Source organism: Phodopus roborovskii, unplaced genomic scaffold (genome assembly GCF_943737965.1).
Source record: "Phodopus roborovskii unplaced genomic scaffold, PHOROB, whole genome shotgun sequence".
Classification (NCBI taxonomy): domain Eukaryota; kingdom Metazoa; phylum Chordata; class Mammalia; order Rodentia; family Cricetidae; genus Phodopus; species Phodopus roborovskii.
Window position 1 is genome coordinate 13,405,542 of NW_026126563.1, and position 24,650 is coordinate 13,430,191.

General features: G+C 41.4%; 1 protein-coding gene across 1 annotated transcript in view; it reads right to left on the reverse strand.

Moving 5' to 3' along the window:
- Window positions 1-14,728, reverse strand: part of Thoc1 (THO complex subunit 1) — a 33,330-nt gene extending 18,602 nt beyond the window's left edge. The window contains exons 1-9 of the mRNA XM_051202010.1: window positions 14,563-14,728; window positions 12,314-12,387; window positions 12,151-12,211; window positions 10,830-10,896; window positions 6,364-6,482; window positions 5,559-5,607; window positions 5,127-5,222; window positions 1,276-1,358; window positions 761-834 (exon numbers count right to left, since the gene is read on the reverse strand). Coding sequence (XP_051057967.1) covers window positions 761-834; window positions 1,276-1,358; window positions 5,127-5,222; window positions 5,559-5,607; window positions 6,364-6,482; window positions 10,830-10,896; window positions 12,151-12,211; window positions 12,314-12,387; window positions 14,563-14,616 — 677 coding nt within the window. The 5' untranslated portion in view covers window positions 14,617-14,728. The remainder of the gene's footprint in view (window positions 1-760; window positions 835-1,275; window positions 1,359-5,126; window positions 5,223-5,558; window positions 5,608-6,363; window positions 6,483-10,829; window positions 10,897-12,150; window positions 12,212-12,313; window positions 12,388-14,562) is intronic.
- Between the last annotated feature and the right edge of the window lie 9,922 nt (window positions 14,729-24,650).

Here is a 24,650-nt window from a genome sequence, read left to right on the forward strand (position 1 = left end):
GGGAGGGAGGGAGGGAGAAGGAGAGAGAGAGAGAGAGGGAAGGAAGGAGAGAGAGAGGGAGGGAGAGAGGGAGAGAGAGGGAGGGAGGGAGAGAGAAGGAGAGAGAGAGAGGGAGGGAGGGAGGGAGGGAGAGAGAAGGGAGAGAGAGAGAGAGAGGGAGGGAGGGAAGGAGAGGGAGAGAGGGAGGGAGGGAGAGAGAAGGAGAGAGAGAGAGGGAGGGAGGGAGGGAGGGAGAGAGAAGGAGAGAGAGAGAGAGAGGGAGGGAGGGAGGGAGGGAAAGAGAGGGAGGGAGGGAGGGAAGGAGAGGGAGGGAGGGAAGGAGAGGGAGAGAGGGAGGGAAGGAGAGGGAGGGAGGGAAGGAGAGAGAGGGAGGGAGGGAAGGAGAGGGAGGGAGGGAGGGAGGGAGGGAGGGAGGGAGGGAGGGAGGGAGGGAGGTTTCTAATTTGCGATCATCAAGGCAGTACCCTCACCACGGGCACCAGGCTCACAAGTTAAGGGAAGGGAGAAGGCAGGGGCTCCTAAGGCTACGGCTGATTGTGATATGTGTAAGATGGGCTGTGCAAACAGTCCCATGATTTAGAAACCAACTGATACAGCATACTAGTGACTCAGCATTTATTAAACATATGCTAAAGTATATGTAAAAGAAACCAATAACCATGATTTCCCTCCTCCCTCTCTGTGTCTTCATTCCAGTATTTGATACCTCACTAAAGGCTATCTTTGCAGATCAGGAAATCTTCAGCTCTAAAAAACTCACCAAGTTGTTGGGGCTTCATCATCTCCCATTTCACCTTCTTCTACATCCATCCCTTCCTCTCTATCTTCAGTGTGCTGAGTACAACAAAACAAACAAACCACTCTGTCATGAAGTAGTCATTGAGCAAAAGATACACACTATACAATTCAGTAATTCACATACTTTTACACAATTGTTATTAGGGAGGTCTAGTTATATAGTAACTGTTCAGACCTACAATCTTTAAGGCAATAGGAATTTTGAATGATAGGAAACTAAAACCAGTATGACAATACCATAACATGGCCATGTGTAAAGATCGGCACTGAAACAAGGGTTAAAGTATAATGATAAGAACAGGCGCTAGCATGGGTGTAAGGCTGTAGGAGGTGGACAGGCAGCCACAGAGGAGGGAGGGTAGAACCAATCCCACACATGCTCCACCCCAACATGTGTATGCATATACAATAATACAGTTTTAAAGTGAAGTTAAAAGTCTAAGAATGTTCTGTGAGAAGGTTTCTCAATAGCCTTACCTTCTGACCTAGGGTGCTTTCCTGCTCATTTGTATTGAAAACAGTAACGTTTTCCAGGTTAAACTGACTCTGTAAGTTAAGACCTATTAAAAAAGAGATTCTCATGAAAATGCATTGTCACTTAAAAATTGCATAGGACTATGACTTGTGTCATGTTAACTAAACATAAAATACCAGATCCACATACAAGCAAATGATGAAAACAGAAATAAACACCACACTTGATTTTCAAATACTTGTTAATATTTATTTTTTGTGGCTTTGAGGCAAGGTCTTCTTTACATAGCTCTGGCTGTCCTAGAACTTTCTCATGGAGACCAGGCTGGCCTTGAATGAATAGATCCATTTGCCTCTGCCTCTCAAATGCTGGGGTTAAAGGCATGCACCACCAAGCCTGGCTAAGATTTACTTGTTAAGGTATCTCTAGAATACTCAAATTTCTATAGAAATTGTAGTAACAAATAGATTTCTATTTTTCTGAGTTAGGTTTACCATGCAGCTCATATTGGTGACTACCTGCCTCTCAGCCTCCTGAGTGCTAGAAACAGGTGTGTGCTACCATACTAGGCTGAGTTAGTCCTTTTTATTCACAACATTCAAAATAAAGCTACAGATTATAGAGTATTTAGAATTTTGCCAAACTATTTCAGTCTGAGAGAATATAATGAATAAGTAAAAATATTATAAAGAAGTTAAAAATAAGCAAATCTATCAGTGTTGCTTTTACCTGTGTAAGCTCACTTTTCTGTTGCTGTTCATACACGTATGTATGTACATATAAGTTAGCATATCCATATACCTTTCCTCACTCTGCCTGCTGAGAGGATCTAGGCACAACAAGTATATATTATATTAGGTCCAGACCCCTGGCTTTAACTAACATTCTTAAATAAAAGGAACTGGGATCTTTGGGGAAATGGGCAACTCTAAGTCTGGCAAAGGAAAAAATAGAGGAGCCTGGATAGCAATATATATCAAGAAAATCTGGAAGAGCTCTCAGTGGCAGAAACAAGAACAATGTGAACAAAAAAGAGTAAATAATATAACATTATAAACCAAGGAATAAAATGGCCACACTTCATTTGGAAAGAGGTAGCTAAACTAGAAACAAGCCTTTGGGACAACTTTCCGTTATGGAAGGATCACTATTAATAAATGTAGAAAAGATGAGAAAATCACAATACCCTAATAACATTCACATCAGGCAGGGTCCACTGACAGATATTAGTAGGCAAAGATTAGGAAGAAAAGAAGTATCTATATACAGTCTCAAAATTTCACCCTCCTCCTAAGCATTTTAGATGACAAAGGGAAAAACTAGCCCCACTAAATAGAGACAAATGGGAGATTCTGTCTTTATTCAGCAATGAGTATAAATAGCACTGCCAGAACAAGGTATGTCAACATCAATTTCAACATGATGCTTTGGGGGAAGACACATGTTCTTCAAAAGCCTAACTTCAATTTCTATGTGTTAGCTAAAAAAGATAAGCAGAAACTAAGGGACTTTTATTGGAGAGACTAGGTAACATAAAAATTAAATGTAATATGGACCCAGGAATAGAAAAAGGAGAGCAGTGATAAGCTGATGAAGTTCAAAGGCCTCTGGCTCACAATGAGGACTGCGCCAATGCTGTCTTCCTAGTGTTAATAACTGTATTAGCATCATACACTATTAATATTAGGAATGGCATTCAGATATCTATACTACCTTTATAATTCTTGTCAGAAAGAATCAGATATGATTATTCTGTTGTTCTTTCAGTGGCTTTTGGGGCTAAAAGAGGAGAAAAAAAATCTAATAAACGGAGAAATCTCATATCAAGGCATCTTCAGAGAACAGTGAAAACACTGTAGGCTAGTGCCAAATTTTCTGGATGATAAAGAAAGTAATAGGTTCTGAGTTCGGCTAGATTAAAGTGGCCATCACTGGCGGCAGCAGTCCCCTTTTGAGGCACTACACACACGCAATAAAAACCCTCTCTTGAAGGGTGGTGATGGTGGTACGCATGCCTTTAATCCCAGCACTCAGGAGGCAGAGGTGGTGGATCTCTGTGAGTTCAAGGTCAGCCTGGTCTACAAAGCAAGTTCCAGGACAGCCAGAGCTGTTACATGGAGAAAACCTGTCTCGAAAAGCCAACCAACCAACCAACCAACCAACCAACCAACCAACCAACCAACCAACCAAAAAGCCCTCTCTCAAGAAAGGTAGCCATCCTAGAATTCCAAATCTTTCTTCTCAGAGAAATAAACAAATAAATAAATAACATACAAGACCTACCAGACACACAGAGACAAGACACTCTGGGTTAAAAAAAAAAAAAAATAGACAGCTGAAACAGACTCACAAAAGCATAAGGTGCTGGAATGATCAAATAACAAGAAATGCTTAACATATTTTAAAACTAAAGAACAACTTCAAAGTATCAACAGGGAACAAAATGCTAAAAAGTGAAAACACCTAGAAATGAGAACTCAGACTACTCAGAGTGTAATGCAGGGACAGGTTAATATTCAGACAGGGAGGCAGATAGGTAGTGTAAAAGACAGTGAAGGAGTAGATGGTATTTATTCGGAGATGCAAAAGTAGAAAAAGGCTTTTTAAAAATGTGAAGGCATATAAAAATAGTGAAGGTTATCACTAAAACTTTTAGAAAGTGGTAAAAGACATTAATCCAAATTTAAGATGTCAACAAAGCCCAAGAATGATAGGTAAAAAAGCAATCCATACATAATAAAAATCAAAGAAAATCTTAAAAGCAGAGGAAAACAATTAGGATATCTTCCACAAGACCAGGGCCACAAACTGGCTTAACCTGGTGACATGAGCTCAATACGCAGGACCTACATGGTAAGCACGGTAAGAGAACTGACTCCCACAAATTGTCCTTTGATTGACACACCACACACACACACACACAAATAACCAAGAATGAGAGGCTAGAAGATAATGAGTACCATAAATGAAATCTATCTACTACCAACCTAACATGTTTTTGGGGGGTGGAGGGGGGGGCATATTTCAAGACAGGGTTTCTCTGTGTGGCCTTGGCTAGTCTGGAATTTGCTCTGTAGACCAGGCTGGCCTTGAACTCACAGAGATCTACTTGCCTCTGTCTCCCAAGTGCTGGGTTAAAGGCGTGCATCGCCCCTGCCTGGCCCAATCTAGCATTTTATAGATGCTAAACTCTTACAAGAATTAAAGAGAAACAAACATTTCATGAAAAGGATGCATGACAACAGTTGAGTTTTGCTGTGTGTGTGTATACACAGCTAAAGTCATATGAAAAGGCATTTTCTCAGTGACTACTAGGGGAGGGCCCAGCCCATTGTGGGCTGTGCCACTTCAGTTCCAGAGTGTGTAAGAAAGCAAACTGATGAGCTAGGAGTAGCAGTGCACGTCTTTAATCCCAGCCCGCAGGAGTCAGAGGCAGGTGGATCTCTGTGAGTTTGAAGACAGCCTGGTCCACAGAGTGAGTTTCGTAACAGCCAAGACTCCACAAAGAAACCCTGTATTAAAAAAACAAAACTGACAAAATACTGTAAAATTAATTAAATATGACTAAATAGCAACTAATGAAACAGAAAATAGAAACAAATAGACTTATGAGATGAAATATAGGCAGGATAGTTCATACCTGTATATATGACTATGAAACACAGCACACTGATAATAAACTTTGAACTTAAGATTACGTATATCATAGCTAGGACTGGTATATTTACAAGAAAATAAAGCAATTGTCTAAGCTTTCAATTTATTATGTTAAATTTTCTCATTATGACAGACTTTACTCCAATAAAAACTGAAAGAGATTTCCTTGCAGAGAAGTTAATGTATAAAAGCTTACCTGATTTCTCTGATAGAGGAAAAAGCCTGGCCAAAAAGAGTTGAATTCGTCCACAGAAGACCGTGTTCTGAGATTTAGACAATCTTCTGAGGAGATCTAACAATTCAGAAATGAGTAGTAGAGAAGAGATCACTCTGTGTTTACTACAAGCATGCCTGAATTTTTAACTATTTGTTCAGTATCTTCCTAAAGCAAGGGTTCCCAAAACCGAAATAGAAATCATTGTCACAGGAAGTACTATAAGTTAACAATAAAGTTCTGTGGACAAGATCAATGTAAGTGAACGATCACTTTAATAAATAAGACTGTTAACTTAAAAACGAAGATCCTAATCTACTTTTAAGACATTTTTCATTAGTATTTAATAAACCACCTATTTTTCTGGTCACATTCACAGTTTTAAAAGCAATAATTTAATAACGAATTACTTACCATTGCACATACGTAGTAAATAATTTTTGCCAGCAGAATAGAATGTATTCTGAAATTAAGACCAAAATTATTACTACACTTTGGAAGTTGTCTACTCCCTTCAGTGAAGTCATAGGAATTAAAATATTAGTGAGTACTAATCTATGAGACTCTAGTTCACTACTTTCACTTATTTCAAGGCATTTTCCGTAAAACGATTTTGGATATGTAAGACAGCATGGCACTGAATAGGTTGCAGGTATCTAGAAGTGTGTGTTTCACATGTATTCATTTCCTTTTTGCCTGCATGTACCTATGTGCGTGCACTGCATGTGTGCCTGGTGTCTGAGAGAGCTAGAGGAGGGCATCAGACCCCCTTGAACTAGAGTTGTGGATGACTGTGGGCCACCATGTGTGGGTGCTGCCAGGTGAATCCAGGTTCCCAAAGGAGCAACAAGTGCTCTAAAGTGGTGAGCCATTCCCCAGCCTCCTTTGTTTGTGAGAGATAGGTTCTTCCTGTGTAGACCAGGCTAGCTTGGAGCACAGCTTCCCTGCCTATGCCTCATAAGTTTACAACACTATGCCTTATTGAAAGATTGTACTTTCAAATAATTTCTATTAATTAAGTCTTGTACTTCAAAGTTTTCTCTACATCTGATTCTTATTTGGTTTTTCCAAGAAAACACAGTATATAATTCTTTCACAGGAAAGCTTTTTTGGCAGTCACCAATATCAGAATTATTAGCAAATAAACCAAACATAACTTTCTTTTGAATTCTATCCTTATAGAGAGGGTATTAGTACAAAAGGAAACCAAGGCACTTACTGACTTCCAAGTAGAAACGTTCTTCTCGACAAAAGTGAATATTGTGTCACACTGGTCCAAAGGAAGGCAGTCCAAGACATCTCCCAACAGCACAAATGGCGTGGATGCGGTACAGACACCTGCAAGTGAGGCGCAAGCCAACAGAGAGCTCTGACACTGTCAGCCAGCCCAAAAAGTTACAGAGTAGCGATAAAGTAAAGGTTACCTTGTGGCTCTAAAATCCTATCAGTAAAGGACAGAAATAAAGATGTTTCCTTAAGAAAAGGCTATTTAGACTGGTTAAAAGTACTTTTTTTCCCTTCTGTTTAAGGTCATGGGTACTTAATAACACTTTTTTAAAAAGTACCCAACTGCAAATGGTATGTGGAGAAAGAAAAATCTATGGTCAATGTAAGCATGAAATAATGAGTAAATACAGTAGTTCCAGAAAAGAAAAGCTATTTCCAACTATCTGAAAAATAGCTACATCAGAAGCTATTTTTAGCACTGATATGATCACACCTGGATTGTGATGTGAAAAATACTGCCTGAAACCAGGGTAGCAAAAGGGAACCAATTTCAAACCAATACAATAAGGTTGGTGTCATCTTAACTGTTGCACAGGACCTCATGAACTCCATCAACAGGCTTTGTCTGATACAACCACTGAACAGGGTCACTACAGCAGGAAATCAGGCTAGACTCCCTGACACTTGACTCTGTGACCTTACACTCTGTGCATCCAAGAAATTTAAAAGGCATATTTTCTGTCACTAACTGCAGTAGAGTATGGTATATTAACTCATTTAATATTTATAAAACCTGAAAAAATTATTTATGGTTTCCTGTCACAGATTCTGAATCAGTAGAACTAAGTGAGGGCCTGAGAATCTCACTTAAAGATAGAAGTTGGCTGGTGACTCTAAAGGGCTGGCAGGTGTGAGAACCAGTGGATGCTGGTGGCCATGTCAGAGCAGCAGGTGGCAAGTGACTTCCGGGGAAGGGCCCACAGGAAGCAGAGCTCGGATGAGTGCTTCTAGGATAAGCAAGAGCCTTGGTCCCAGAACGTCTCCTGGTGCTGCTATGTCTTTACATATCTGCCACTGCCGTTTTTCTCTGGTATTTGGCATAGTGTGAATGAGCAGAGGGAGATCCCCACTGCCTTTAATATAATGTGATTATCTCATGGAAATATCCGTCCTGCTGGGCATTTTTACTTATGGAGCACTGTAAAGATGATTTCCTCCTAAGTGTTAGTTTAAACAGGCTTTTGATGATTAAAGATTTTTAATAAATAAAATAAGGGATTATAACAGAGGTTAGCATAGTGGGAAAACTAACATAGGTAAAAGCAAGATATGGTGTTACCCCCACACTTAATAAAGCAGGGGCTGCAGAGGATAGAAAATAAGAACAAGGAAATGTCACTCAGCCAGTTTCTCTTGAAGAGACATATACACTGTTGCTTAGGTTAATGATTAAGAAAAACAACTGAGTCCCAGAAGCTAAGTTAGTGCAAGTGCTTTTAATGTTGAGAGATGCGTTCCTAGGTTTTGGTGTGCATCATAGCTGAAACAAAGCTTTAAAATATGATTTAAGGTTAGGGTAAGGGCTTTGAGGTAAAATATCTTGGGAAACAATTTAAAGGCATACTTTTAATAGTTCAATGAGGAACTTGTCGAGGTCAGGGAACAAGAACAATGGCAGCCTGGCTATTGCTGGCTGATGTACCCTTTCTTGCCAGGATGGGTTGGTGATCAAGGGTGATGATTAATGCCTCATACCCATTTCTGCCCTCAGCTTCCTGATATAAAAAAAAACTATTGGCTATGTGGGTATGAACCCTGAGGATTTAAAATAGAGCTGGCTGATATTTTTTTTCCACATACAAGTTTAGATTTGTAATTCTTTTAACATCTTTTTTTTTTTTGTAAGATTACACTTTGGGATAAATAGTAAAGTGATTGATCCTTTCTTTGTAACCACAAAAAATGCAGCCCGCCAGTAAAAGAACTGGCTGAGAAAAATATCTTACTTACTTATACTCTGTTAATCTATAACCGTTGCTTGGGTATGAATGCATGTGGGTTCTTGGAACAACTTGTTTTTCATCTGCAATCCGTAAAATGTTTAATCATGTAAGCGATATGGAAAACATGTTGTTTTTTTAACTTGTAGTCATTGTAATCATTTTCTTAAAAAAAGTAGGTTGTAACCACATTGTAATTTTTATACTGCTTAAAATTTCGCTGGGATATAAGGGAAAAAATAAAGATAATTAGAAGGAAGACATCAACATAGGCAGAAGGATATGGAAGAAGATCTGGATAGAGATAAAAAAGGAAATAAAGAGAGAACAGAGAAAGACATAAAAAGAGTGTGTGTGTGTGTGTGTGTTTCCCCCTTTTCTCCAGCACTCCAGAGAGTTAAGTTTTACTCCCTCGGATAGAAAAGTCAAGTTGACTGATTAGTCTGCAGATTGTTGGATCTCCCCTCAGTCCCTGAGCTGCTAGAGCCTGGTCCTCATGGCAATGGTAAGTGGGAGTGATACAGTGCCCCAGAACCTTCAGTCTATATTCTAGCTTTTGCAACAGGCTGCATAGCTTAGCCTTGGTTATAAACATCTCTCTCCAGTTCCTAAATTCCAACCTAGGCTCACACTTTCATGGTTTCATTAACAGTATTCTCTTTTTCCTGCCTAAACACTTCTCTTTATTACATGGCAAATTTCAACTTTATCTTTCAAAACAGAGTAAAAGACAGCTCATCCAAAAAACCAAACAAACAAACAAAACAACACCCTGATATTACTGGGCAGACCACTTTATCCATATTTCCTAAACACAGGATATCAATCTACTGAATAATTTAGTATGTCCCAATAAATCACCATGGTAGTATAGAATATAAGCTTATTTATTACCACATTTATTTCTCTTATTGAATGTGCATATATGTGTGTGTGTGTGGTGAGCACGTGTGGAGTTCAGAGAACAACTTGTAGGAGTTGATTCTTCCCTTCCACCATATGGACCGAACTCAGATGTCAAGCTTTGGCACTGATAGATTTTTTTTTTTTTTTTACAAAAGTTTTGTGTATGTGTCTGTGCCTGAGTGTATGTATGTGCACCCCATGTCTGCAGATGCCTGCAGAAGCCAGAAGAGGACTTCATACCCTCGGGAGCTAGAGCTACAGGTAGTTACGTGCTGCCTAACATGGGTGCTGGGAACTGAATCTGGGTCCTCACAAGAACAGCCAGTGCCCTTAATTACTAAGCCATCTCTCCAAGCCCCTGCAATAAAAGATTATTTATTCGAGACAGGGTCTCACTATGAAGCTCTGGCTGGCTTGGAATTCTGAGATCTGTTGGGTTCTGCCTCCCAAGTGCTGGTACTGAAGGTGTGCATCACCATGCCCAGGAGGATTTACTCCACTAGTGTTCTGCTCGAATGTATGCATACTGCTGAAGCCACAGATGGTGTTGGATCCGCTAAACTGGAGTTAGTTATAGGAGCCATGTTGGTGCTGGAGACTGAACCTAGGTTCTTTGCAAGATCAGAAGTACTCTTAGCCATCTCTCCAGTGCCCTACTGCGGCATTTTGAATAGTTCCCTGCCTAGCTTTTTGCTAACATATGCTCCGCTCAAATCACTCTTGTAGAGCTGTTAGCATGGGATACAACAGACATTTAACCCGCACAGCTTGCTTCTTTTGCCATTCTCATTTCACACAATCTTCTAGTACGCCAAATGCAGCTTGTGTATAGTTATTTTCTTCTGTATTTCTGCCAAATTTAATTCCTCATGTTCCTACTTGTAAGCTAGAGATTTCTCTTTTTTCATTCTGTTTTACTTTTAGGGGACACTGTCTTGCCCTGCCTCAAATTTCTGATTGTCCTGATTCAGCCTTACACGCACAGAATTATAGGCATGTGTCATGAATCCCCACCCATCTTCCTTATTAAAATTTCTCCTGTTTCCTTTAGATTTTAATTTACAGGGCCACTCTCCCTTGATTATATCCAACACCCTTTAACCACAGCACTTAACAATAAGATAGTCACACATCTCTTTCCTCCATCACCCTTGTGACCCTTACAGGTGGGCTCTGTGACACCGAGTCTCTAAATCTTAACTTAGCACTAGGTATATAATAGATGCTCAGTAAGTACTTATGATTAAAACACTGGAAAAACAAAGAAATTGCCAATGTGTATGACCTAACAGAGATGAGAAGTGAACATGAACTAAGTTGAAATGAGTAGGAACATGTTCTTGGCAAGGGTAGGAGCCAAACAATGAAGGAGCTGAGAATGTAGGTAAGCGGCAGGACAGCATGCACAAGACCCTACGTTTGGTCCCAGCACCACATAAAACACACACAAAAGAATGAACAAAACCAGGTAGAGGTAGAGTATAGCAAGAGGCTTTAAACAAAACAGGTCATAACCAAGGCAACTTTAAAAAACAAACAGAACAATACTTACTTTCAGTTACTCCCCCAATAGCAAGAGAAATAATAGCTAAAACGTTCTCACATGCCGAATGATTTATCTATCAATAGAGAAACAATTTTATTTAGGAGCAAGAATTCAGACTAATCTATTTACAATAAAAACAAGTTTAAGCAATCACACAGGAATAAAATTATCCTACACAAAGTTATTTTCTAAGATAAAAAAATACGAACAATAATATACCGACTACAGAAGTATGTCAAGTAGTCAAGAGTGATCCAATGGTCTTGGAAAAAATGGCAATTACTGCATGATTAAGACTTACTGGATACAGAAGTACCCAGGTTGTGACTAAAAATCCACAGCACAGGTTAGGGATAGGGTTAGCAGGACCTGGATTTAGTCCACAGGCAAGGGTCTTCTGCAGGGGTTGGGCTTAGGCATGCTACAGCAGTTAAGCATCACTGAGTGCTTACTGTGTTGTGTCACAAAACCCTGACAGAATGGTGGTACTCTTCTTACAAATGAAGCTGAAGCTCGGAAAGGAAAGCGACTGTCTAGCACTTCACAACACAGAAATGATTAAATCTAAAAAAATCAATTGGTCTGACCCAGAATTATCTGAGAAAAAAAGGGTGACACTGTATTATTGTTATCAGAAGAAGATCTACCACTATGGGAGAGTTCTGCTTGACCAAAAATAAACTTTTTCTTTCATTCAGGGTCCCTGCTAAAGGCAGTATTTAGATTCCTCACAGATTAGATTTCTCTACCAGGGGTAAACAAGCCTTAGTTTTTACGTACGCTTATGGCTGAGGAAGATCTCACAAGAAAATGAGGGCATAGATCCTAGTTCTATGTCTAATATACTTGGACTAGACTGCTTATGCCATTACACAGTGTGTCACCATTTACATAGCAAAGTGACAATCTACTTATAAAACTACATTTAAAAAATGTATTGTGTGTGTGTGTGTAGGTCAGGGGACAACTTGCAGTAACCCTCTCCTTCCAAAATCTCTGTTCTAGAAACCATTAAGCTCTGTAGCAGGTACTTTGAACCTGCTGAGCCATCTTCCTGGATCAGTCTTTACTTCTTGATTTTTAAAACTGCCTATCAAACTGTTCTTATTATCAGAACCTTAAACTGTACCTGAGTTATCAAGAGCTTTAATTAGGACATATTCCTGTCCTGGCTGTCAACCTAGCTTCTAAAAGGCAGGATGCTCATGCTTAGAAAACAGATGTCATGTTTAAATATCCATTCTAATAATAAAACAATTTCCTAATAGCATGGCTTATTAACTGGCCAACAAATTTTAAAAACAAATAAAGGGAACATAATACTTACAATTTCTTCTTCTAGAACACCTCTGAAAGCTTGGTCAAGGGTACATTTTTTTTCATTTTCACTATTAAAAACAAAAATGAAAAAAAAAATCTTCATTCCACAAATAGTTCACAATTAATATAAACATTTAGGAAGTCCTGTTTCATGGACAATGATGTTTTACCTGCCAGGTAACTGACTGAAGGCGTTCAACAATGGCTTGATATTTCTGTTATTCAAGGCCTCTCTGGTAGATTTCTACAAAAATAAAAATGGCAAATAAGCAGAAAGCTTTTGCTTGTTGTTTATGAAAATTTACCAACTAGATGTCTTTCTAAATTAAAAAAAAAAAAAAAAAAAAAAACTTAATGATCCCAACCCTCACTGCTTGAAACCTGGCAAGAGCTCCTAGATATGTTTGCATCACAGGTTTCCTTTCCTTATATTACTACATTCATGGAAGTTTAAAAAAAGAGCTAAGTATGGTGCAGCATCCTATAGCCAGCACTGGCTGGGGAAGCATCCTAGAGCCAGCACTGACTGGGGAAGCATCCTAGAGCCAGCACTGACTGGGGAAGCATCCTAGAGCCAGCACTGGGGAAGCAGATGCCAGTGAAGCATCAGTTCAAGGTCAACCTGTACCCTCTGAGTTCTAGTCCCGCCTTGGCTGCATAAAAACCTGTCTAAACAACAAACCAAATCCCCAATCCTTACATGGTTCTTTAATTGCATGTTTTGGTTTTGAAATTTTGTAGTTCCCTCAAAGCCCCCTGGTGACATTACAGTTACCAGCCTTGTCTCCTACTTTCTAACACATGCACTGAAGTGTGGCAGCGTTTAAAAGTCATTTCCTATGAACCCTCATTTCAGTGTGTTCACACACTTGTGCTGTTTCTTCTGCCTGTTCATTCCAAGTCTATACATTCTTTCAGACTCAGCTCCACCTTCACCTCGCCCAGACATTTTGTTCGTGCAGCACAGTTTCAGGGAAATCTAAGCAATGAATAAATGATGGTCTTAAACTGGCCATTACACACACACACACACACACACACACACACACACACACACACACTTTTATTTTATAGAGGACAAAAACAATGCAGTCAGTGCACATATTTGGAAAGCCATCTTACTACTCTACCTGTACAACGAGTGTCCATCCCTGGCCCTACCACCGGGGATACAGAGTCACTTAGGGACCACTCCTTGCCTTTGTTTCTCTACCCTCACCAGTTAAAGATGAGCAGTGGTGTATTTGGGTCCTTACTATTATCAGTGACAGTGACACTGCATGGAAGCTTGTTAAAAATGCAGAATCTCTGGCCTCCACTTTAGGCTTAATAAGTATCTTCATTTCACAAGATCTCCAGGTATCACAAGACACAGCAAAGCTTGAGAACCACTGATCTAAGTGATCTACAATTAAACGGTGCTACAGTTCAGTGATAGAGTTCTTTGCTTGGCACGTTCTATCCCCAGGACTGACAGAAAAGGGGGGAATGGAAAAAAAAAAAAAAAAGGCTACTGTAACAGAAGAAAACGTTTCTAATGACATAAGCAAGGGATAATCCCTCAAAAGCAAACAAAACCCGTGGCAAAGCAGAAAACGACTTAAGACTACTGATTATGAAGGATCTTTTTCCTCTTTTGGCATCATTACAACCACCTAAACACAGTTAAACATCTAAGTTGAACCGTGCATGAAGTCTTAGTACAAACAGTGACGATTATGGGCCTAATAGCTTGTAAAAGTGCTCTTCAGGCCTATGGGCTTAAAGTCAGAAAAACCAGAAAAGTCAGTCAACTCAATTTTGCATTTGAGGAGGTTGGGGGGTGTCATAGTTTCTAGCTCATGTACCAAAGACAAGAAAACTGCCTATTTTAGTGTTATTCTAACACACACACCATCATCAAAGTGTTGCACAAATGTTCAACTACCCTTTCCCAAACAAGCAAGAAGGAAACAGCAGCTGGCAACTCTTCCCAGCTAGTAACCCTTCACAGGCGATCGATCAGCCTGCCTCTTCCCGCTCTAGGAGCTCCCCAGCCATGTCTGGGGGAGAAGAGCAAGAGAGGCTCCGGAGGCTGCCCGATTAGCCACCTGGTGGTGCAGCAGGCGGGGCGGGAGCACCGGGCTCCTGCCGAAGACAGCTGCTCCGAGCTAGCCGAGGAGCTGGAGCTGGCGGGCTAGTCTGTGGCTGAGCGCTCCACGCTGGCCCGCACGCAGGGCCTCGGGACCGGCCGGAGGAGGGAGGGGCAGAGGCGAACCCGCAGAGCTAGCTGGCGCGCCTCTCCCTGTCAGTCCCGGAAGGGGCTCGCGGCGGACCAAGCGGCCCACGTCCTGCGGCCTCTGGGGAAATCTCCAGGGAGAGAAAGAGGAAGAGTAGCGCCGGGTCAGACTCACGGCCTCCATCCCCCTCCCCAGCTCACCGTAAACCGCGTCCGCGCCTCGGGCAAACTGAAAAGCGCCGGCGTCGGAGACATCTTCTTGGTTGCGCGTGCCCACCACCGTCCGGCGGCGCGGAGTGATGACGTCGGGCCGGGAGCAACGAGACGGCCGGGCGCGGCTAGAGCGGCCGGTGAGCGCAGAGGGTGGGCGGGCTCGGGAGCGGCGCGTAGCCCGGGCGCTCTGGGCCGACGCTTGGGGTGGAGCGGCCTCGGGTGCCCAGCGCAGTCAGCTCCGCTCCGGGCGCAGACGAGGCCGGTGGCTTTCCCCGCGGGTGCCGATCCGGGGGCGGCGCCGGAAGGTGGCGCTCGTGGCACTGACGCCCCGCCCCCCGGAAGTCTGAGTGCAAAAGTCCGAAGTAGTGACGGTTTGGGTTTGTCTGACAGCCCGGTGGCCCATGGGTTCGCTCTCTAGCTCTGGGAGGGAAGAGTGACACCGTCTCATGGAGCTGTTGTAAAGAATGGAGTGGGTGGGAGGAAGTGTGGGTTGTAGGCTCACAAGGAGTCTGCTTTCGCTGGTATTTGGAGGCAGCGTCTCCCTGTGTGCCTCTGCCAGCCTTGGAACTCCAGGCTGGCCTTGAACTCAGAGACCTACCGGCCTGCCCCCTAAGTGATACGTTTTGAATCCCTGGTTATTGGATATCCGCTGCCTCTGATGTACTAAGCCAGCCAAACTGAATGAGTAAGTCCAGGCTTAGTGGGCAGAGCAAAGCACTCCTGGGTGACCCTCAGCAGGGCAGAAGAGAAATCGCACAGCAAACGTGGTGACCAGGTCTTAAGTAGCCTTTAGGCGTTGTCTTCAGGAGCCCTGGGGAAGGGCTAACTCTTGGCAGGCTTTCTGACAGGAGGGACCTCTGTCGGGTTTTCTGAGGACGGAGGGTCTGGGGGGCACAGAGGTGGGGCTTCCACCTAATCATCCCAGACTCTGGGTATATGGGAGCCAGAGGCGCGGGTGGGTCTTCTGTTAGGAATACGGCTCGAGATGAATGCAGCGGGTGGCGGGACTGTGACGGGAGAGAGACAGAGACCTGTAGACGTGACTTACAGTGAAAGGTAAGGAAATAAGGAGAGAGCACCAGAAGAGAGAAGTGGGTGGGGCTTTCTTCATAAAGGACCGGGGTACGAACCCTGCTATGCGCAGACGGTTGGCACACTGTGCCGGATTCCCAAGGGGTGGGACCATCTTTGCCTGGATTATAACAGCTTCCACCAGAACATTCCAGACTCCTTGGGTATATGGACACCTATTCACTTCTGTCTACTTCCTGCTGGCGTAGGACGATGTGGGGAGGAGGAGTCAGGAGTCAGTGGGCTCACACTCAGCAGGAAAAGGTAGAGAAGCATTTGATTAACTGCCATCTTGGAGACTTGAGGAGGTGGAGAAGGTAGGTTGCTAGGAGAAAAGAATAGACTGTTCCGATTGGTTCTGTGAACCCGTCTATCCACGGAAGGGTGATAACTGCCAGAATGAATGGTGCGGAGAAGTGCCCTGGTTGTACAGAAGAGGCACGGGTGAATGAATGATGTGTAAGAGGAGATAGGCCCCTTAATGGGACATCTTGAAAACCAGGTTCCAGTTTCTGGGCGGATGCCAGCTTGAGTCTGGAAAGGAGGTACCAGTGGTAAAATGTAGTCATATATTATGATTTATTAAAGCTAAATCAGCCTCAATCTACAAAGATCAGGCAGTGGTGACACACACCTTTAATCCCAGCAGCCAGAAGCTAGGAGGTGGTAGCACACACCTTTAATCCTAAAACTAAGGATTAAGGGACAGACATATCTCTCGGAGTTCAAGGCCACCCAGATCTACCCAAGACTGAATTAGTCTACAAGAGATTTATAGCAGCACTAGAAAGAATCCCAGCACTAGAAAGGTCGGTGTATAAGATGGGAGCAAGGTCTCAGAAAGGATTCATTCTCTAGCTACACTGAGAATAGGAGCATTCATTCTCCAGCCTCACTGAGGAGAGGCAGAGGTGTGAGACTTAGTGAAGGGCTCATGCATGGATCAGCCCTTTCAGCCTGAGCTAGAGGTGAGAGCTAGTGGCTGGCTGCTTTGCTTCTCTGATATATTCAACTTGATGCTTGAACCACAATATTAGTCTCTGGGTTTTCATTTTTCATGTTACAGCAAAGTTCCAGGAGCTGGCATATCTGTGGGTTGGCCTTGGTCTAGGCAGAATGAGTGAACCTGCAAAATACACTTGAAAATGGGTAGTGGTCAACAGGCTCTGGAAACTGTTAAGTTTTCATCAGGCCATATTTCTTGACAAAGTGACAGAACTCCCAGGAACCTGCAGGTATCTGTAAAACAACAAGTTTACATCTTGGTGTCATAGTGAAAAAAAGCTATGGCGCTGTGTTAAAAGGCATGGATATTTTAGAAAACAACCAGAGGAAATTTAAAACTCTGAACCTCTGAAGTTACATCTGAAACCTGTTGATTTTGGACTATGAAGCCTATGAACAAGGCACACTTGTCTGTACTTTTATCAGGAAACTTAACTAATGAGTTACCAGGGTGCTTGTAGCCTTGGGGGGTTGGGGGAGAGCTGTTAAATTGACAAATCTGTCACCAAGTAGTGGGATACAGGATTAGGCCACCACGTCAGGCCTACTTATTACTACTATGTTTACCTAGAACTAAATTTGCTAGCATATATAGGACTGTACTGAAAGAAGACCTGTAAGGAATATAGCATCTGTTGCTGCTTGGAAAATGAGTGGCACTGTATCCAGGTTGTAGTGATACCTTGCAAAACTGTGGCCATTATCTCCCTTGCCTCTCTTCCCCAGAGGGTATCTGGCCAAAGAAAAACTCAATGACAGTAAATCTCAATTATAGTTCAACTGCAGAATCAGAAGTACTGACTCAAAGGCAGAATTCTCACATCCAGTAAGAATATAGGGAATTTAGGAAAATTTAATTGCAGGATCTTACCCCTAAATAGGAATTATGAGCCATGGTTACCTGAATGGTTGCAGTCTTTTTGTTTTAGCCAACAGACCATTGAAGGTTGACTTTAAAAAGGCAAAATTGGGAAAATTATTATTTAGTTTGGAAATATACTTTATTAATTGATGATAACTGATACAATAGGGTTATCATTTTATTACAAGTGGTTAATAGCCATCTAAAAGACAAGACCTAAGTTATAAATACAAAAATCTGAACAGAAGAGATGGAGTTTATTGATTTATCCATAAACACTCAATTACAGTTCCATTTGTTTATTCAGTAGATATTTCTTGGACTCTGTATGCAGCCTTGGTTGAGTAAATTAGTTCCCAGCACCCACATTGGGCAACTCAGGGTTGCTTGTGCCTCCTGCTCCAAGGGTATCTGACACCTCTGACCTGAGGGCACCATGTATATACCACCCACAAATAGACACTTGTAATTTAAAATAAATCTTTTAAAAAACGCTGGTACTTTTTCCTTATGTACTTATGTTTATAATTAATATAAGCCTCTGTGTGTTTATTTGGGGGCTAAAGGAAAGTGGTACCAGGATGAACAGAAAACTCTTTACATTTAAACAATAGGTTACCCTGGTTAGAAGTTTACAAAGTTACTAGGAAGTTACTAGAGCCTTGCAGCCAAATGAAAGGCTGGGGTGAATCTTCAGAGAAGCCTTGTTAGAAGCAAGACAGTTTGTTTTTCTGAAATCTGCTAACACTATCTCTACTGGTTTGCTGCCCTGATTCTACAGCCTCTACACTTGCCACCACACCAATGTTGTAGCTACCTTGGATAATGTTCAATCTCTATATTTTACATTCAGGGTTGTAGGTACGAAGCTTTTATTATTTTGTTTACTTGTTTGTTTTGTTTTTTGAGACAGGGTTTCTCTGTGAAACACTCCTGGCTGTCCTGGAACTTACTCTGTAGGCCAGGCTGGTCTCAGACTCAGAGAGATACACCTGCCTCTGCCTTCCGAGTGCTGGGCTTAAAGATGTGTTCCACTACCACCTGGCTAATAGGTAGGAGTTTCTGCCTGGTGACTTCCAGATCTTGGGCTCTGTGTCTGGGAGCCTTTATACCCATTTCTTGCCTCATTTCAGTTTATGTAGAGACACATAGCACCATTTCAGTATTTCTCTACTTAGAAGATTTTGGTTTCAAATACCTAGCAGGATAATAATCTCCTGGTCACATTGTACCTTGTTAGTTCAAGTGCCATGATGAATATTGAACTAATACATCTTCCCTACTGCTTGGAGGATACCCATCTACAGAAAGAAGTGGAGCCAATACATGAAACAGTTGAAAGATGGAAGATGGGCTGAGAAAGTGAAAGGGGGGAGCAGTGTGTTGAATGGGAAGGAGGTAGATGGAGTTTCCCACCTGGTCCCACAGTCATTTAGCACCAAATAAACACGCAGAGACTTACATTAATTATAAACTGTTTGGCCAATGGCTGAAGCTTCTTACTGGCTAGCTCTCTCTTAATATTAACCTACTTCTATTAATCTAAGTATTTCCATGTTTTCTTGGCTTACTGGACTTTTGCTCCTTCCCTAGCAAAAACTTCAAGGACAACACAATAACACACAGTATCCAGATTCTCTGTGCATTTTTATCTTTATTTGGCTTTTTTTATTACTCTATTTCACTATTATCTTTAGGTTTCAAGCTGGGTATTGGTGGCACACGCCTTTAATCCCAGCACTCAGGAGGAAGAGGCAGGCGGATCTCTGTGAGTATGAGGCCAGCCTGGTCTACAGAGCTAGTTCCAGAACAGGCTCCAAAGCAATACAGAAAAACCCTGTCTCGAAAACCAAAAACAACGACAAAAAAGAATATCAAAACAACTAAAAAAGAGTCACAAATGAAGAGACAAAGAGAACATGAAACAGAAACCGAGTCTGCTAACAGCCTCAAACACATCTATATCAGAAATTGCATTAAAAGTAAATCATGGATCAGGCGGTGGTGGCACATGCCTTTAATCCCAGCGCTCGGGAGGCAGAGGCAGGTGGATCTCTGAGTTCGAGACCAGCCTGGTCTGTAAAGAGCTAATTCCAGGACAGCCTCCAAAGTCACAGAGAAACCCTGTCTCGAAAAACAAACAAAAAAATAAACCATGGGAATAATAAAGTTAGTAGAATAAAAGTAAATGCAATATGTGGCTCTTGAGGTCACTCAACAGACAAAATGAGTTGCTGTGCAAGCATAACAACCTGAGTTCAATCCCCAGAACTTGAAGTAGAAGAAGAGAATCAACTGAAAGTTTACGTCCACCTCTTTGTGCACGGTGGCATGCCTGCACCTGTGTATACCCACACTGTAAAAATAATAAAACAAAATAAATGCAATATAGACTTGTGGGCTGGATTCTTAAACAGGATAAGGGTATGAAAAAACTGGTGACATCCAAATAAAGTCTGCGGTTGAGTCAAATGTTTATCATTTTGGTTAAAAAATGCACTGTAAAGGTATTAATAAAAATTAACTGAAAGGCATTAAAGGTTTCTCAGAGGTTTTATACATATACATATATTGTATAAACAATATTGTTCCAAAATAAATTGTTTTTAAAAATGCAAATGGATCCATGTCATAAAAATCACCTAGTTTCAGTCTTAACTGAGATTTGTCTATTTTTATTTAAATTAGAAACAATCTTATATTACACATCAATCCCAGTTCCCTCTCATCATCTAGTAAGGATGAGGCTTTCCATGGGGAATCATCAAAGTATGTCTAGGTCCTCTACCATGGATCTAGGCTGAGAGAGTATCTGTCCATGGGGAATGGGCTCCCAAAGTCCATTCGTGCACTAGGGATAAAATACTAGTTTCACTGCCAGAGGACCCATAGACTGCCGAGGCCTCCTAATTGACACCCACATTCAGGGGCCCTGGTTTGGTCCTATGCTGGTTTCCCAGCTATCAGACTGCCATGACCACCCCCTTGTTCAGGTCAGCTGTTTCTGTGGGTTTCTCTAGCCTGGTCTTGATCCCTTTGCTTATCACTCCTCCCTCTCTGCAACTGGATTCCAGGAGTTCGGCTCAGTGTTTAGCCGTGGGAGTCTGCTTCTGTTTCCATCAGCTACTGGATGAAGTCTCTAGGATAGCATATAAGGTATGCTTTCATTATCTGGGAAGGGCATTTAAGGTAACCTCTCCACTATTGCTTAGATAGTTAGCTGGGGTCATCCTTGTAGATCTTCTGAACATTTCCCTAGTGCCCAATTTCTCTTTAAACCTATAATGGCTCCTTCTATTATGGTATCTCTTTTCTTGCTCTCCTTTATTCTTCTCCTGACTCAGTCTTCCTGCTCCCTCATGTCCACCTCCCCTCACCTCTTCCCCCCTCCTCTTTATCCTCTCTCCCTCCCCCGCTCCCCTCATGCTCCCAATTTGCTTGGGAGATCTTGTCTCTTTCTCAGGGGCTCCATGTGTGCCTCTCTTAGGGTACTCCTTGTTTCCTATCTTCTCTGGAAGTGTGAACTGCAAGCTGTTAATCCTTTGCTCTATGTCTAATATCCACTAGTGAGTATATACCATGTGTGTCTTTCTGTGTCTGGGTTACCACACTCAGGGTGGTTTCTTTTAGTTCCATCCGTTTGCCTGTTAATTTCAAGATTTCATTGTCTTCTTCTTCTTCTTCTTCTTCTTCTTCTTCTTCTTCTTCTTCTTCTTCTTCTTCTTCTTCTTCTTCTCCTTCTTCTCCCACATTTCCACATTTTCAGTCGAGGGGCATGTAGGTCACTTCCAGGTTCTGGTTATTATAAACAATAAGAAACACTAGTAATAAGCCAACAGCTTTACATCTAATACAGCTTCTCTGTGTATTGTTTGGGACTGATGTGGCGGTGGCACCGGCTTGGGGGGGGGGGGAACTGCTCGTAGCAAAATAGCAAAATGGCGCCCACAACGTGGATACTAAGAACTTCCACATAAAACAAAACCTTAAAAGAGGGTTTTAAAAACAAAAGAACAGAGACAAGCAAGGCTTCTTAGTAACACCATTTTTCTCAGTTGGGCTCTGCTTTGCTAGAAACAGAAATTTGCACGGCTCCTTTAAGAGAGGTTTCCTGAATTGTCAGAAGTGGCAAAAAAACCACACAGCTCTTAAGAAGCACTGTTAACAATTCAATGTGTATATGAGCAGCTGGAGAGAGGAGCTGGTGTGATAGCCCATGCCTTTAGTTCCAGCACTCGGGAGGCAGAGGCAAGTGGATCTCTGTAATTGCAAAGTAAACCTGGTGTATGGAGTGAATTCCAGGGCAGCCAAAGTTACACAGAGAAATGCTGTCACAAAAAAAAAAAAAAAAAAAAAAAATGAAAAAATAAAAGTAGAAGAAACAGGATAATAAAAAAAGCCAAGTGAAGGTGGAAAGCACACAGAGAGTCTGGATACTGTATGCCATGGTGTTATCTTTAAATTGCTCAATTGCTAAGGAAGAAATAATTGTTAGTGTACACTTGATTATCAATGCTGCTAAATTAATCCAATTTGTATATTTTAAAAACGCTTTGACTTCAAAATTTAAGTACAAGGACAAGTGACTGGGGAAAAGGATTTCCATTTTTGTTTCCACAGAAAATGAAAAGCTGTGGATTCCTTCCAGACTAACACGGTTTGATCAACCCAGACCCCTGAAACAGCGTCCCAGATGATCCTACATTCAAAACAGCTGGGACAAGGCAGCCTCGCAGACCACTACAGCCAGGATTTCTGTGTCTTCTTAGGATCCCCCATGATAGCATCCCCTACAGCAGGAAGCAGTTTGGAAAGAACAACACCCAAATTCCCAAATATTGTTTATAAATGTTTGTTTTCATTTAAATGGGGTTGGTTATAAATGATTAATGACCACAATCAATCTCTTTTTAAAGGTAAAAAGGGGATTATGGTATAGATATGATTACTTTGTTTTGGATACAATTTATTGATACAATTTAAGGTCAATTTGTGATATGTATATTTCTCCTCTTGTTTAGGTATTGTGTTTATATAGCTCATTTAGAAATGTAACATATAATTTAACACAGATTATAGATAGTTACCTATGATAGTCAAAACTTAGGTGTTCTACATATACAGAGATATATTTGAGATGGATAAATATTCAAACCTTTCAAAGACATAAAGAATATGGCATTTAAAATGGTTTAGGGTTTTTCTTAACAATGAGGCACAACTGTTCCTGGCAACACCACCTGCATCAGAAAGGAAGATGGACATCGAAGAAACAAATTATGGAGTTTTGTAAGGAGTACGGTTTTTCTGCCTGCCGCCGCCCGGTCTTGTCCTGCCGCTGCGCCAGCCCCAAATAACACACAGAGACTCTGTATTTGATACAATGCTGTTGGCCCTGTTACTTGTTTCTTATCAGCTAGCTCTGCCTTAATTATTAACCCATTTCTGCTGATCTATGTATTTCTCTTACCGGGGAGCCGGCGGCATACTGCTTTCTCCAGACTCTCCATCTTGGCTCGGCCTATTTGTTTATCCTGATCCTTATTTACCGCAATAGAGTTTGCTTTCAATATGGCAAGACTAGCAATTTGGGCAAGATACTGCTCTTGTCTGGACTGTTTGAATTTATGTTGTATAAACTGGACATGCAGGACCCACAGGAAAGTGACTGCTGATATAAGATGGACATTGATACAGAGTTCCTGCTTCATGAAAGAGTCTGCCAGACAGTCTACAGGACACAGAGAAAAGTGACTGACACACTGCCAATACAGATGGACAGTTTAAAGTTTCCTGCTTTGCTGAAGAGTCTGCCAGACACACTATGGCCTATGGGCTGAAGATGGAACATTACAGAAGAACTTCAGGTGACTGACCAGTCAAGATGTCTCTGTACACAATTGTAAGGGCTTTGAACTACTTATTTTTCCTGATTTATATCCTGCCTTACTGATTTGTTTGCATCGGTGTTTTTCTTACAATGCACGGAAGGATCCAAATCATTTTCTTTATGGATTTGATTCTCTCACTTTTGGGATAATTGTTGCTAATCATTCCCAAAAAATTACTGCATGCTCTCTGCCAATATTCATTATCTTTCCATAATGAGGAAATTTCCTCATTAGTTAAAGGTACTAGAATTTCTGCTGGGTCCCTTCTTGTCAGTTGGCGAAGTCTTAATTTACCTTTTAAAATCAAGTCAGAGATCTTTTCTATGTATGTTTTTAGGTTTTTTATTCTGTTTATTTGGTAAAAATAAATATCCATTCCAATATGATATCTTCCCTCTGCATCAAAATCCCTGAAGGGTATTATCTAGTTGGTAATACAATGAGAATACAGTCTAGTTTTGGATCCACACGGTCCACATGTGCTTCTAGTATCCTCTTTTCTACCCATTCTAATTCCTTTTCAGCTTTGGCTGATAGTATTCGTGGACTATTCAAGTCCTTGTCCTCTTTTAGGAACATTTTTAATAATGGTCTGAGTTGAGAAATCTCTCCTAGTAATTTTTGAAGATCATTAGGAGTCTGGTAACAAACTCTCCTGATCTGTAGCTTTTGTGGTCTGATTTTCTGTAGACCTATTTTATATACTAAGTAATTGATAGAATCTCCTCTTTGTAATTTTTTTTCTGGGGCAATTTGTAATCCCTAGCCAGGTAAAACTTCCTTTACTTCCTCAAACTTTTTTCCTAACATTTATATCTTAGAATCAGCCAATAACATATCATCCATGTAATGGTAAGTTATGGATTATGGAAACTGTTTACAAATTATTTCCAAAGGTTTTTTGCACAAAATATTGGTACAGTGTGGGGCTATTTAACATTCCTTGTGGCAAGACCTGGCTGAGAATTGTTGTAATTAGGCATGGTGAAGGCAATTTTTTCCCTATCTTTTTCATGTAAAGATATAGAGAAGAAACAATCTTTTAAATCAATAACTATACCAGGCCATTCTTTTGATATCAGAGAAGGCAAGGGCATTCCAGGCTGTAGAGAGCCCATTGACTGGATTGCTTTATTGATGACTCAGGTCTGTAAGCATGCTCCAGGAGAAATACAGGAGAAATTCAAAGGCTGGTAGATTCCTCGATATGCCCAGCATTTAGCTGTTCCTGAATCAGCCTTTCTAAA